The sequence below is a fragment of the Oryza glaberrima genome, chromosome 4 (genome assembly GCF_000147395.1).
Source record: "Oryza glaberrima chromosome 4, OglaRS2, whole genome shotgun sequence".
Classification (NCBI taxonomy): domain Eukaryota; kingdom Viridiplantae; phylum Streptophyta; class Magnoliopsida; order Poales; family Poaceae; genus Oryza; species Oryza glaberrima.
In genome coordinates, this window is record NC_068329.1 from 11,573,807 (window position 1) to 11,589,698 (window position 15,892).

The window sequence follows — 15,892 nt, forward strand, 5'->3', positions numbered from 1 at the left end:
ACCGGGCGTCCGAGTATGGCGTGATACGCTGTCCTGAAATCAGCGACTTCGAAGCAGACGTTCTCTATGCGGAAGTTCTCCCGAGTACCAAAAGTGACCGGAAGAGTGATCTGGCTGAGTAGTGTTGCCGATAGCCCTAGGATGACTCTGTGGAAGGGTGCATTACTCGGGTTTAACTCGGTGCGAGGGATCTACATGTCGTCCAGGGTTTTAGCGAAGAGGATATTGAGTGCGCTGCCACCATCGATGAGAGATCTGCGAAGCTTGACGTTGCGAACCACTGGGTCTAGTACCAGGGGGTACCGCCCCAGGTGGACCACTCGGTCAGGGTGATCCGAGCGGTCAAACTTGATTGTTATCTCCGACCACCGAAGATATTGGGGCGTATCGGGCTGGACAGCATTGATCTCCCTTTCAGTCAGCTTTTGCTTTCTTTTAGACTCGTAAGCCAGAGTGCCGCCAAAGATGTGGTTGAGCTCCTTACGGTGATCTTGAAAACCTGTCGGGGGATCATCATCATCATCCTTCTTTTTCGACGTACTTTGTTCTCCGTCAGGGGTCTTCCGTGCATTCTTGGCATATTGCTCTGCAAACTGCTTGTAGACGAAGCAATCCTTAGCTGCGTGGTTGGAGTTGGGATGATGCGGACATTGGGAGTTCATGATCTTGTCAAAAGTGTTGACGCGCGAACGTTGTCGGGAGGAGTGTGTAGTAGTCGCGACGAGTTCCTCGGGCTTACGCTTGCGGTCCTTGTAATTGTTACTTCCACCCCCTCCCGTAGTCGGCACATCTTTCTTTGACTTCCAAGTAGGACCCGACTGCTTGGATGCGATAATGGCATCTTCGGCTTTGGCATACTCGTTGGCTTTTTCAAACATCTGTTTGACTGTCTTGGGAGGCTTGCGCCCGAACTTGCCAACTAGGTCTTCGTGGCGAATTCCTTTGGTGAAAGCGGCGATGATGACGTCGTCGGTAATGTCGGAGATCTTGTTGCGCTGTTCAGAGAAGCGTCGGATGTAATCTCGAAGGGATTCTCCAGACTTCTGAATGACGTTGTAGAGATCAAACTGTGTGCCGGGGTGTTCAAAGGTGCCCTAGAAGTTAGTGATGAAGTGGTCATGAAGTTCCGCCCATGATCCAATCGTGCCACGGGGTAATCCATGGAGCCAGGACCGGGCAGAATCCACTAGGGCCACAGGTAAGTAGTTTGCCATGGCCTTGCTGTCTCCTCCTGTTGTGCGGATTGCGAGACCGTAGACGGTAAGCCAACACTCCGGATTAGTGGTGCCGTCATACTTCTCGATTCCAGTCGGCTTGAAGCCGGCTGGCCAATCCACTCGACGCAGGTCGTTAGTAAAGGCAGTTACTCCATCCACGTCGTCGTCGTAGCGATCTGGTGAATGGCGGTGACCTCGTGCTGCACGGCGCTGGTTGATTGTATCGCGAATATCGACAGGACGCTGGCGAGGTGGGGAGTGAGGCCGTTCAACTCGGCGCTCCCTGTGTCGCTCAGGAGGCAAGTGAACAGATCGCTCGTCGTGGCCCCAGCTCCTGCGATTGGATCCTGTGCCGGTGATGCTGAGGCTTGGCTGGTGATAATCATGAGATCGGAGATGGGGAGCCCGGCTGCCAGTCGGCGTGCAGACGCTTCCAGAGTTAACCGGGACCGAAGCGGCGATCATGGTCTTGGTCTGGTTCAAGATGTTGACGACGTGATCAGCTTGATTGAGTGCGTCTTCCTTGAGGAGGGTGTCGAGAAGGATGATCGCAGCGACAGCGTTCTGTTGAGGGGTGCGGAAGACCGCTGTTCCCTCGACGTCTTGCTGCCCGATGAGATCTCGCGCTCGTCGCCCTACGTCCAAGGCTCGTTGTCGTTGGTCCTCGGCCTCCTTTGCAGCCCGTTCGCGTTCTTGTTGCTCTCGCCGTAGCCGTTCTTGCTCTTGTGCTTGGCGCTCCTCTTCCAGTCGGCGTCGCTCGGCTTCCTGCTGTGCGCGTTGTGCCTCTGTTTCTCGGGCTTGGCATTGTTCTTCTGTCTCATTGTCAGCCATGAAGACGCCGAAGTAGAGAGGGGTGTAATTGTCTTCAAAGCTTTCGTCGAAGTCGTCGAGGTCGCGGTTGTCGTAGCGGTAGCCGAATTCGTCGTACTCCACGATCTCTGTTGGTCGTGAGTCGACGCCGGGGGAGCCGAAGTAGCCTTCCAGTTGATCTGTCGAAACCGTGCCGAGTGGACGGAGTATGACGCCGACTTCCCTGGAGCTAGGCAGGGTCGGTGTTGAAGCCGACTTCCGCCTAGGCCTACGGGGAGAAGACGCCATTGTAGTGAAGATGGCAGCCAAGTTGTCGGGGAGTTTCATCAGGATTGGCGGGTAGGCCCCATCATCTTGATCTGGTGGTGTTGGAATAGATGGGATCTCATCCGAGTGGTTTGAAGCCGACTCGATTGAGATAAGCTTGGAGTAAATCTTGGCCGAGTTCGGAACACCGAATGGGGCTGAGACCTGGTCCTTCCCTGACTGGATTGAATCCGAGTCAAGGAGAAAGATCTTACCGAAGTCGTTGGTGATAAAGTCGAGGCTGCTGAACCGAAACGCCTGCCAGGGAGAGAAGACGAGGTCGTCGATGCCGGAGACGGAACCCATCGCACTAATCGGCGAAGAACTTGACGCTACCCCTATCTAGCGCGCCAACTGTCAAAACAAGATTTCGGCAATACTTAAAGGGGGTGGCTATCAAGCTAGAAAAGTGGATGGGTTTGAAGACAAGGAATTTTATACAGGTTCAGGCCTTCTTATTCAAGAAGTATTACCCTACTCCTGTCCGGGGATGATTCCGCCGAGTATATATTGATCGTATGATCTGGGGAAAAAGAAGTGTCCCGAGAGGAACCCGGACCCCTCCTTATATAGGGGAAGGGGTCCGTATTACAAAATATAGTCCATATCCCTAACGGAATATATGATTGCAGATAAAATATAATCGTAACCGACTAAGATCCCGGGTATTTCCTTGACATACAAGTTTAGAAACTAACCCGAGTCCTCATAAAGATATTCTATCTATATTTGGTATCGTGTACTCAACTAAACTATAACTGCCATATAGATATGGGATATCCATAATCTCCACATAGTTGGGTCCCACAATAAATGACATTAGTTGTGGCAGATCCTATATGTTTATAGGGATAGTTACAGATAAGTGGGTCCCATGGGTAAATAAAATATTTCTAGTCCCACCTACCGTCACCGGGCTCGGATCCAGACAAGTGGACGACCAACCAGAGTGGCAACAGGAGCAGCGAGCGCACGGCAGACTTCAATTTCAATATGAACTTTTTTCACATTTTTCAACTTCAATATATATATATATATATATATATATATATATATATATATATATATATATATATATATTCTCCAAATTCAGAAGACAGATGGGATTCTAGGATTATCCTTTTGGGCAAAGACTTTTATGCATACTTCTTCTGGGTTATCTATACCATACTGTATTCTTGTAAGATGATACACGCTAGCTAAAGATCCACCGGGTGCAACGTCATAAGCACATTGGGAACGTAAATAATTGTAACCATATACATATAAAATGACAGCAATGGAATCCCAATCCTCTGCTTTTATTTGCAAAGTCTCTATTCCTCGATGATCGAAGCCCAAAGATCTATGAACCACCTCATATTTGACTAGCCAATTAGATAACCAACCCTGCTGCATTATCTTTATCTCTCTCTCTCTCTCTATATATATATATATATATATATATATATATATATATTATAGAATTCTCCAATGCATCATCACATTTGCTAACCCTGGTGATGAAACCACATGCAAGAATTTAGTAGTATGATTTTAAGAGTGAAGATTTGTCTAGTTCTCCGCACGTACATTTTTTGAAATGCTAAACGATGCGTCTTTTGAAAAAACAATTATAAAAAAGTTGTTTTAAAAACCATATTAATTTATTTTTCAAATTTAATATAATTAATACTTAATTAATCATGAGCTAATAGTTCATTTCATTTTGCGTATCTTCTCAATATTATCTTTTTCTCAAACACGGGAATATGTACGCAAGCTTTAAAAAATTTTCCCGTGCAGTACACACCAACTAGCAAATATCACGAAAAAATCAATAAAAAAACTGCATATGTGCTCTTAATAGTATTGTACATATATTCAAAGTCTCATATTCAAATTCATCATATTTTAGCCATAACAAAAATTAAAAAAAGTAAACAGTTTTAAGAGTAAAAATCTATCAGAATTTTGTTTTTGTTACGGCTAAAATATAATGAATTTGAAGATAAAATTTCACACATATGCATAATACTATGGGAAATAGGTGTTTGATATTTTATATAATTTTCCGTGAGATTCACTAGTCGGTGTGCATACGTTCTCCCGAAACACCCCCATATATACGATAACTAGTGGAAATGTAGAAAATTACACAGCCAAGAAAAAGAAAAGAACAGTAGAATTTCAGAATTATTTCACACACATAGACAGATTAAGATACTCTGCAGTAACTGCACCGTGCCTTTATCACTGACATATGTTAACCTTCGGATTTATGTGTACTTGACTGGATCTGATCCCACGTGGGCCACGAGAAAATGGACATTTAGCCACTTTCAAAATATGGTTTCGCTAGAATGCCATTCTGAAAACACGTTTCACTAAAATGCCAATATGAAACGCGCACTCACCGCCACTTTGCCATTTTAGCCGTTTGGTGCATTTTCGAAATCATTTTCTCTCCTCCACCAGATGATGAGACGAAATTGCCCTTCCTGGTGAGCGTGGCGAGCAGGGGACAAAACGCCATGGCCTCGCCGGCATATTGAGTAGCGGCAGCGGCGGCAGCTATTGTCTTCTCCCAACTCGGTCGCCCCATCTCACTCTCCACCCTACTACTGACCACATCGAGAGAACAAGCATGGGCTGCCTCTTTGGTCTCAATCCCATCGCCAGCGGAGATGAAGACGATGATCATATTCATCACCAAGCCACGGTCGTCCTTGTCCCTTTTGCGTTTCATACTCAACTCATCTTGCCGAACAAACTTTCTTTTGACGCCATCGCGTTTGATCCATTGTAGCAACGGGAACACCGCCGCGCCATCGTCGTCCTGGAGCGCGCTCCGGAGCACCGCCGCTTCGGCATCGTCGACGTCCGGCCATCCTCATCCATCCCGGAGCAAGCCACCGCGCCATCAACTCCTCCTTGAGGTCCTCTTCAAAACCCCTCAAGAACCGAGAAGAATGGAGCATCGAGGAGGGAGATCGACATCGTCTCCTCCAACTTCGGCCGCCAGCGTCAATCTTCGATTCCCTCCGCTCCGGTGACCTCCTCGTCGATTCTTTGCGCATGCACCATCCCTGGGACCTAACCAACCTCATGGATGCACATGCATGGCTTCACATCGAATGGAATGAGTTGGCGTCGTCTCGCCGGAGCTCAGAGCCGCCGCTGAGACGTTTTATTCATCGCTGCCATCAACTAAGCCCCATGGCCTTTGCTCGGCCTCGCCCTGTCCCACACCGTCGTCGCCAACTCGTTCCGCCGCATCCCCGACAGGTCGACGCCCTCGTCAGCAACGATGACGACCACCTCGCCGCGCTCGACCATCTCCACCGGCAGCACAAAACGAAGAAGGAGAGAAAGAAAGAGAAGAGATGGACCTGCCATTGGTCCCAAGGGCATTTCCGTCTAATCACCACAAAGAAGAGGCAAAATGATTTCGGAATTAAGAGAAAATGAGAAAATGGTAATCCGGCGAGTTGCGCCACCTTGATATTGGAATTTTATCGAATCACGTTTTGAAGATTGCATTCTAGCGAAACCGTATTTGGAAGATGGCTAAACGTCCATTTTCTCGTGGGCCACCGGGCTGTGCGAACTCGCTACGTGGAATACTTTGGGCCCTTCCCTTCCTTTCCCCAATCCGCCTCATCCGATAATACCCCCCACCCCTCTCTCGTCGTCGGCGGCGGCGGCGCGCGGCCGGAGCCCGAGCTGAGACCACCACCACGGCACCACCACGAACACGACGATGATGGCCGCGGCAGCGAGAATGGCGTTCGCCTCATGCGGCCGCCTCCTCGCCCCCTCCTCGTCGTCATCCCTCCCCGCCCTGCCAAGAACCCGGGGCAGCGTCGCCGCCAGCGGCAAGCATCCCGTCTCGTTCTTGGCGGCGGCGAGATCCGCCTCCGTCCTCTGCTACTGCTCCGACGCCACCGTCGCGCCGGCCCCGCAGGCGGCGGCCGCGGAGGGGGAAGGGGAGGAGGGGGAGAAGAAGGCGGAGGTTCCCCCCGTGGAGGAGGTGGCGGCGCTGCTGGACATCCGGGTGGGGCGGGTGGTGAAGGCGTGGCGGCACCCGGAGGCGGACACGCTGTACGTGGAGGAGGTCGACGTCGGCGAGGAGCAGCCGCGCACCATCTGCAGCGGCCTCGTCAACTACCTCCCAATCGACCAGCTCCAGGTCTAACCATACACACAATCCATCCAAGATTTCTTATCATTTCAATTCAACATTAGAGATAATTCAATGTAAGAGTAAGCACTCACCGCGGCGTATTTATGCTTTCGCATAGCATATGGATCACAAAAATGTCTCATTTCAATCCATCCAAGATTTCTCATTTCAATTTAGCATTACAGAAAATTATTTGAGAGAAAACACTCACTGTGGCGTAATTAAGAAGCTTTATTTAGACTCGGTTAATTACATCGAGATGATCAATCGAACTGAGTCAACCCCGGCCTCTGCATAAAATGCACACAACCAAAAAAGAAAGAAACAACTAGAAACATCTCCCAAGCACAAAAGTTTGACAAAAACATATATCCAAAAGCTTACGCACTACATGGATCGCAAAATTTCTTCACTACAATCCATCCAAGATTTCTCGTTTCAGTTCAGCATTACAGAAATTCTTTGAGAGTAAACACTCAGCTGCGGCGTAATTATGTTTTCACATTTACATGGATAAAAAGAAACCTCTCATTTCAATCCATCCAAAATTTCTCATTTCAATTCAGCATTACAGAAAATTCATGTAAGAGCAAAATTATGTTTTAGCTTGGCATGGATCGCATGATTGTGCATTTCAGAACAGCAATATGTGCCTTCCAAGTGTCGTATATCGGTATATGGACCAAGATGTATGCTGGAGGGTATGCATCAGAGAGCGGAGCAAGATAATCGGTTATAATCATTTTTAATTTATCAGGAAATGCATGGATTGGATTAACCTGGCCCAAAATCCCGATGCTTTACTCTGCAAAGTTAGCACTCTATTTTGGTCAAGATTCAATTCGCACCAAATCTGGCCGCGCATGTACAGCCCTAGTGTTAACAGAGTTCGGGAACGAAAACTATGCTAGTCAAATAATGTGTAGGTCCTTTTGGTTATTTCTTTTCGTACTACTGATGACAACTGCTATTGTTTGTGACACATGCAGGACAGCAATGTGATTGTTCTTGCGAACCTCAAACCGAGGAACATGCGGGGGATAAAGTCAAACGGCATGCTTATGGCTGCATCTGATGCTTCTCATGAAAATGTCGAATTGCTTACCCCTCCTGAAGGATCTGTTCCAGGTGAAAGGGTATGGTTTGGTACTGAAGATGGAAAGGATCGCCAATCAGAAGCTGCTTCACCAAATCAGGTAACACTTTGGGTAGTTTAGACTTAGATTAACACATTGTTGTTTTAACAATTGCATTTCTTATGAAATTCAAGAAAATTGATATAGTTTAATGTAGAATTTAAGAAAAATATTTTAGTTAACAGACCTCACCTGTATATGTATTGATAAACTATGCTACAGTTTTATACTATACACATCCCAAACTAAAGTATTTTTCAGCATCGCAGTTAATTGGATTGTTGTGTTCTTTTAGGTTCAAAAAAAGAAGATTTGGGAATCAGTTCAGCCTCATCTTAGGACATCAGAAAACTGCACAGCATTTCTTGGCGAGCACCCGATGCGTACCTCAGCGGGTGTGGTTTTCTGCAAAACTTTGCAGGGTGCAAGAGTGTCATAAGTCTCTTTCAAGAAGCTTTTTTTTTTCTTCTTTGGTATCCATATTGTGTACCTTACTGAAAATAATCATATGGTATGAGTAAAAATCTTAGAGCAAGATGGTTTCTGAGGCTTTATGGAGGTCGTTCACAATTTTGTAGCTTTCTGATGTCAAAGCTGGAACATTTTACTTCAATTAGAGATTGATTTATAATTTGATCATGAGAATTCGAAATGTGATTAACTTTGTAAGGAAGTTATGTGGTACTTTGATAAGGTGATTTCTGCTCTTAAGGATCCATGTGCACTGCTGCCAAATTACTCTAAACAAACAGTAAACACAACCCATTAGCCACTATATAGTGGATATTAGCCACTATATAGTGGATATTCCGGTCGCCTTTCGGCCTGTTTTCCTCAGCAAGTTCTATGATGTATGCAAATGTTGTGATTTCTAAACATTTTTTTGAGCATATCTCGATGTCATAGAGATCAAGGTTTCCCTTACCGTTTTTGGCGCGGTTACCGCACCCCCACGGTAAGGTGGTTACCACGGTCCACTAAAACCGAGCGGTAGCCGCGAGACATACCGTGGTTTCAAAAACTGAAAAGGTTACCGTGCATGGTAACTGAGGTAACCGTGCGGTTTTGTAAACCCTGATAGAGATTACCATAAGCCGAAACGATTTTAGCGCCTTAAGTGTCCATATAAACTGGTTGACAGTTGCTTCACATGTATTCATCATAAATTTTGAGGAACAATGAGATCGGAAACTCATGAACTGACTAGTTTCTCTTACAAATGCAGTAAAACTTGGATTACCCATCGATCTAATGCCATATGGTAAATTGAAGATGCACATATATACTACATCAACATAGCTGCTACTTTGATTTCCGTGATTTGAATATGTTTTCCTTGTAGTATTGTAGCTCCTTAATGCTTTCTCTAATGTCATCCATCGCCCTGTGGTTCTTCTCCTTCCTTGGAGCATGTTTCCTTTCTGCGGACAGTAAACAAAACAAAGCAAGGTTATGTTTTGTGGAGATTCTGTAACTTTTTGGTCTGTAAATAAAGGAAATTAAAACTGCTATGGAGAAAATAAGTTGATTTCAATCAACTTCGACTTTTTAAAACAGCTACCTACGATGTATATGGATTGATATACATCGACGATAATTTTTTCCTCAATTAGAACGTGATTCTATTTTTCAATTCCACAATAATGTGTGGGAATTCAGTTGTTAAAGAATAAGTCAGCCAGCAGCTTGGTCAAGTGCAGAATTTGTTAATTCACGGGGGAAAATCACATCGCACACACCCAAAAGTGTAGCAATCAGATATTAAACTGTTGAAGCAGAGGACTACAAGCACAGCACAAGACTGAAAGCAAGAATTAACATTACATTTATAAATACCGGAGTAATTTTACCTTTGGGGAACCATCGGGAGCACAAAGCCGATATACTGCTTACATCAACTATCACATGAGAGAAAATGGCTGCCAGATGTGGCATGTACTTCTATAAAACAAAACAACACAGAAAATTGTCATTCAAAAAGTGTTTCAAAACAAAATTCATAATGCTAACTATCCTATGCTAGCTCATAAGGATATTGGAATACTTTTCACAACATTCTTTGAGGTTACATAATTTATTTATATAATGCTGAAGGTGAAATCATTTGGCTACTATAGTGATGTCAGTTGGACAGAGGTGACCTTTGCTTGCTAGATACAAATTCAATATTACCTAAACTGAATATTTTCAACACGATAATAAAAAAAGTTATGTAAATATACAAAAACTCAGATGCAATTACTGATAGAAGGGACATTGAATATTGTATCAGAATACAATTTTTCATATACCAAAAGAAGATAACAAAGTTGCATATGGAAGGCGGCTTAAGGAAAGTCCGTAAGTTTTATTTGAGCAATATATGCTCTATGCACAAATAACACTGCAGTGCAATTGGTATGCAGATAAGGTAAAGTCTGCAAAGTGTTGCATTAACTTGAGTTCTGCAATATTAAAAAAAAAACGCTTTCCAACTTAACAGCACAGATAATATATTCTGATCTCATTCTTTACCAATAAATCTAGGATAAACTAAATCAAAATCGCACACTGGCCTGCCTCACTCCAGATTTAACCAGTTCAATAAGGCCAAATAAGGACATAATAAAATCCAACGTAAAGGCATTTCAAAATTACAGCCTGGCCATTTGCCTAACCATTTCACTTTTAACTGAGGTTAAGTGTATGCTTTCTCTTACTAACCTTCAAAAATAGTAAATCCATATAGACAGAATTCCCAGCTATCAGTGGAGTGGCTGAGCCTATATACTTCCTAATAAAATCTAGCACCTGAAAATAATTGACAAAAGGAAACCTTCATTAGGAAATTTTACATTGGAAAGAGAAACATTCAGAATATGAAAACATGCATTGAACATTTGTCAGAAATGTACAATTGACCAAAAAATAGAAATAGAAAGAACGCTTGTATGCAACAGTAACAACACAGACAGAGACACACATGCACAAAGGTAGTTCTACACACACAACTTGGTAAGGTTTCCATAGAAACTGCAATCGAGGAGAAAAAAAGGTAAACATAAATGGCAAATGGTGCAGTAATATAATGTATTATTGTTTGCAAGCAACAAAATCACAACAGATATCATAAATATCGTTCATCTTACATATGTTGGCAAAATACATTAACTATCAAAAGACTGAAAGAGACCTAGTTTACACAGAGCAGCACAACAATAGAACATGATTTCACTAAAGCTATACTACTTAAAATGTTAGTAGTGGTGGTGTCCATTTCCACACCACCGCTATCACTAACATCTGGGCCCCACAATCTATACTGTTATACCACTTTTCAACAAGTCTACTATTGGCTCCCCCCAAATTTCAAAATCACCTACTTGTTCAATAAGAAAAATCATGGTATTACTTATACTAAATAAGTGCTTATTAATTGATTTAATAAGCTAGAAATTCAATTTGTTTTCCGTTGCAACGCACAGGCTAGGCTAGTATATCAAGATGATTGTACACTGTAGTCACATGTACACTGCACGTATACAGTATCCTCATTTGCAAAACTCATGATTGTAGTTGCTGTCTAGCAACACAACAAAGTTCCACCTAGTCATCTACTCATCTTGAACCGCGATATGTGGTGGATAACGCCATTGAACACTGGTACAGGAGTTCGATACAATACATTGGCCAGTAGGCGCCTCTTTCTATCGGACAAAATTCTGCTTAACTATAAGGGCACCTTCAGAGATTCAGATGTACTAAAAGAGAAGAGCATACTTGTTTCTCAGCATCATTCTCAGAAATGTCGCTCTGCAGCACCTTTTCCTTCAGCCCTGAATTGGTTTCATGAGTAACAGATTTTTGCTCACAAGTATATCATTTTGAGGAAGATAAGCTGTTTACCGCTAGCGCTGTGATGAACTTTGCACCATTCATTCATGTCATTTACACATTCCTTGCTCTGTCTTATAACCAAGTCAGGACCCTGCAAAGAAGTGACTAGCTATGTTTAGCAATATCTCTGGATTTGAGATACCATCACTACCCAATAAGGTAATCAGATTGCCTATCCCAGTTGTGATCAAATTGCAGTATTGATCAACTGATATAGATTAGAAACTTGATATACAAAGTTAAATTTGCCAAACAACATGGTTATCCAGGATCATAATGGGATTAATAGAATTGGAAAAATAAGACATAGACTAAACCCCAACTTATCGGAATCTTATGGCATATCTCCTTGCATCTTTCCTATACCCTAATATTCGTAACATAACAACATCTTGATTCAGAATATATTTGTTTCTATTCTTAGATTTACATTGAGACATATCGAGCTAATTAGTACTAAAAACAAAATAACTCAACATTCCGATAGTCCTGATGGATTTGTAGCCTTATTTAGCAGTTTTTAACATCTTTATAGACCATGAGCTTGGATAGACCAGTTTCAGTATATGCTACTACGAGCAATCATTGCATAGTGATTAAGAGTCACATATTGCACACCCATACAAAAATAAACTGTTAAGGAGCATCGTAAATACCAATGAAACATATTATTATAAGAAACTGTTCACTTCCTAAATTCAAAAGTCAATGGTGCACTACAAGTTAGGTATTTCTGAGCAAAGAAAACTATTAATATAGAGCAATCAGAATTGCAGAAACACTTAGTTTCAATAGACACCTCTATTCGTTTGGTAAGTTTACCGTCTGTTATAATACAAGCAATCTCCAGTATGCGATCTTTGGTGATATCCAAACCTAAACAATTAAAAACCAGCAGGCTCCCAATTAGTACACTGTATAGTTTTGGTTTAACACATCTACAAATTTAACATAGAAGAGAACAATAACAAAAATGAGAGTGAAATCAAGAAACCACAGTTCAGAATGGAAGACTGAAATAACATGGGAAAAGTTCCTTTTTAACAAATTAGGAATATCGAGTGAATCAGTAATGACCTGTATATTGTTTAGCAACAGTACAAAGCATACAACCCACCATTATGTGTGCATGACACCAGAATTCAGATCAACTTTAGAAATGTAGTAGTATGTATCTTTACAAAGAGTGAAAAAATTTATCAGTTGTAAATCATGGCCATAATTTATTGATAGAGATATAGCATGATAAATATTTCATTGCAAACTCAAACGCTTAATAACCAATTTGATCAATATTGTGTAGAAAACTGGAGATAACACAGTTAAGGCTTTATATATAAATAATGGAAATATAGCTCTCATGGTTGAGGAATAAGTTTTATTAAGCATATTTAAAAAAATCTAATGAACTCAAAAGAAACATACAGCTTATGAAAAGAAGACTAACCAGTCATTTCCAAGTCTATCCACACTAATGGCTTATCATAATCACTTGATGATGAAGCAAGGTTTTCTCCATCGTGGTTTACAATCATTGTGTGATTCAGCCTGATTTTATCTGCAAAGTAAAAGTAATTTTAAATCTCATACTGAGGAGACAGCAATTAAGGATTGGTGCTATGCCTACAAGACAAAACAACTAAAATAAAATATTTATTCGTCACTGCAGAAATCAAGTTAGCATGTTAATGCATAGGTCATTGATCTATTGTTAGAGGATAGATTTTTATGGACTTTCGTGATTCTATCACTGACCTAGGAGATTAGATCAAGTCCCCTAACAATACATTATTGCTTTCTGATACAGTGTAATTTGGACTTCTATAACAAAAAATGCATTGGAAGAATTGACTTTAGTTTTCAATAAGCCACCCACTATACATTGAATAAGACTGCATAACTATTTAGAAAGCTTCACAAACCGGTGAACGGAATAAAAGCCTCTGATTTTATGCTTTGACAAACAATATTTCAGGATTTAGGACTATTGATCTATGAGATCAGACATTCATGTTTCAATTTTTTTTTCAATCCAATCTAAAACTGGCAACATAATATCATATCTGGTTATGATGAATCGATATCATGAGAACCAGTAGATTATTTCACTATGAAACATCATGGTTGACAGCAGCACATCACTTCATTGACCCAGCACCGAAATACACCGCCACCACCACGGGATCAACATTTAGCAGCACATCACTTCATTGACCCAGCACCGAAATACACCGCCACCACGACGGGATCAACATTGGTACAAACAGAGAGCATCAATTCAATTCAACAATGCAAAGGATGGAACAGCAATAGAGCGCTCTTCTTACCAGTCTCCGTGCTGCTAGTAACAGCAGCAGCTTCGGCCTTGCTGGATGTTGGTGGTTCCGCACCTTCCTCTCTATCGTCCTCAGCATCCAGATTAAGAACAGAGAACATATTCGCGAGTTTGCTCATCTTTTCCCCCAAGAAAAGAGTGACGGAGTTGTAACCTGGAGCATGCGGGGGGTACAGTTGAAACCCCCCAGATTTGGGGGGGAAAGGAACTGCTATTAGTATTAGGGTTTAAGAGAGAGACAGAAAAAGCCTTAGCTTCCATCCAGATCTAGTAGAAGAGAAAGATAAGGTTAGGGCGAATTGGAAAGAAAGGGTGGTCACTCACCGGAGGCGGAAGCGGGATGGATGGAAATCGGGCAGCGCAGGAGAGCGGAGTCGAGGGCGAGAAGACGCGGCGGCGGAAGCAGCAGGACGACGGCGGCGCCGCTGCTCTTCGCAGTCGGCACGGCAGCAGGTGTGACGGAGTCGAGATCGATCGACCCGTCGTCACGGCTCACGAAGGCCCGCGAACGTGAGGGCCCATTAAGCTCGCATTGTCCTAGCTCAAGCAAAAGTTTTTATATTTTTTTTAAAAAAAATACGAAAATGCTCACTGCTGGGCTACCCCTGCGCGCCCCTCCCACGTGCGTACCTATTGGGCCCACCCACTTCTCTCTCCTCTTTTTCTACAAAAGATATTTCACCTAGTGTATTTTCAATGTTTCACTATTTATAGATCTATAATGTTATAGTGAATTAAAATATTTTTTTGCAAAAAAAACCACATATTTTGGAAACTCTCTATTAACGGAATTTGATTTTTTTAAAAAAAATGTTTCATCTAGTGTACTTACAATGTTTCACTATGTATAGATCTAATGTTGCAGTAAACGAAACATTCCATTGCAAAAAAAACCCACATATTTTAGAAACCCCCTATTAAGTGAATTTGGTTTATTTTTTTTCCACCGAAAAATATTTCACCTAGCGTACTCATAATGTTTCACTATGTATAGATCTAATGTTGCAGTAAACGAAACATTCCATTGCAAAAAAAACCCACATATTTTAGAAACCCCCTATTAAGTGAATTTGGTTTATTTTTTTTCCACCGAAAAATATTTCACCTAGCGTACTCATAATGTTTCACTATGTATAGATCTAATGTTGCAGTGAATCGAAATATTCTTTCGCTATTTGCTGAAACATTGTTTTTATATAAGGTGAAACAACACCCGATTTAAACGAGTGAAACATTTTCGATCTAGTGAAACAATTCCGATATACCTGGTGGAACATCGTGTAACATTTAAAAATAATTCAATAATAAGCTAAATTTTTTTTGTCAGAATATATCCATGTGTGGTCTTATTTTGAAGATTTAATTATAACGAATTAATAGTGTAACCGGATCATGATTTGGATAAGTAATTTAAAAGAAAAATCGGTTTAAAATAGTTTTGCACGTAAATCGGGCTGACGTCAGCGCCCGATTTCCCTCGCTCCCCGTCGGACGACCGACGCGTAGTCGCGTATGTTCTTTTAAAGTAGGGCGGGACACATAAATCCCCTTAGGATTTTGTTTTTGTGGCAGACAATGAGAGGGTTACACCATGACAATTTCACAGGCAGCCCCTTCTCATTCTCCTCTAAGACAATTTATCATCAGAAGATAACTGCCTACCATCTGCAAAATGCGGGTGGGGTGTTGCCTGCAAAATAACCATTTCCCGATCCAGAGGAAGGCGATTTATATGGCCCGGCTATGGAAAGCCTCCCCTCCCTTTGTAAATCATTATTGTATTCCTCAGAAATCTAGAAAATAAAAAAGAAAGAGGAGGTAAGGGGGGATAAGAAGGAAGCGGCGGTACTCAATAGAAGATAAATACTTTTAGCCATTGACTTTTCAACACATTGGTACTAGTAATAACATTATTATTGTAAGTTACTCCCTTCATCCTAGAGGCCTAGAGGGGAGAGGGGAAAGAAGAAGAGTGGGCAATTTAGTCATAAAAACTTGAAAAATTTAGTGAAGGGGTAAATAGTAGTATATGGCCTGGAAATTTATG

At 42.2% G+C, this 15,892-nt stretch overlaps 2 protein-coding genes across 2 annotated transcripts; one reads left to right on the forward strand and one right to left on the reverse strand.

Annotated features, from left to right (window-relative positions):
- The first annotated feature begins 5,947 nt into the window (after nt 1-5,947).
- On the forward strand, nt 5,948-8,286 carry LOC127771798 (uncharacterized). Its single transcript, XM_052297734.1, has 3 exons — nt 5,948-6,504; nt 7,488-7,694; nt 7,930-8,286. The coding sequence occupies exons 1-3, from the start codon at nt 6,076-6,078 to the stop codon at nt 8,071-8,073; spliced, it is 780 nt and encodes a 259-aa protein (XP_052153694.1). The 5' UTR covers nt 5,948-6,075; the 3' UTR covers nt 8,074-8,286.
- A 468-nt stretch (nt 8,287-8,754) lies between these two features.
- On the reverse strand, nt 8,755-14,359 carry LOC127769450 (oligoribonuclease-like). The gene is made up of 9 exons (XM_052295034.1): nt 14,170-14,359; nt 13,838-13,999; nt 12,958-13,068; nt 12,310-12,386; nt 11,520-11,601; nt 11,394-11,449; nt 10,338-10,424; nt 9,485-9,575; nt 8,755-9,055 (listed from the first exon to the last, which is right to left on the reverse strand). Exons 2-9 carry the CDS (start codon nt 13,962-13,964, stop codon nt 8,937-8,939), a joined length of 750 nt encoding a protein of 249 aa, XP_052150994.1. The 5' UTR covers nt 13,965-13,999; nt 14,170-14,359; the 3' UTR covers nt 8,755-8,936.
- Between the last annotated feature and the right edge of the window lie 1,533 nt (nt 14,360-15,892).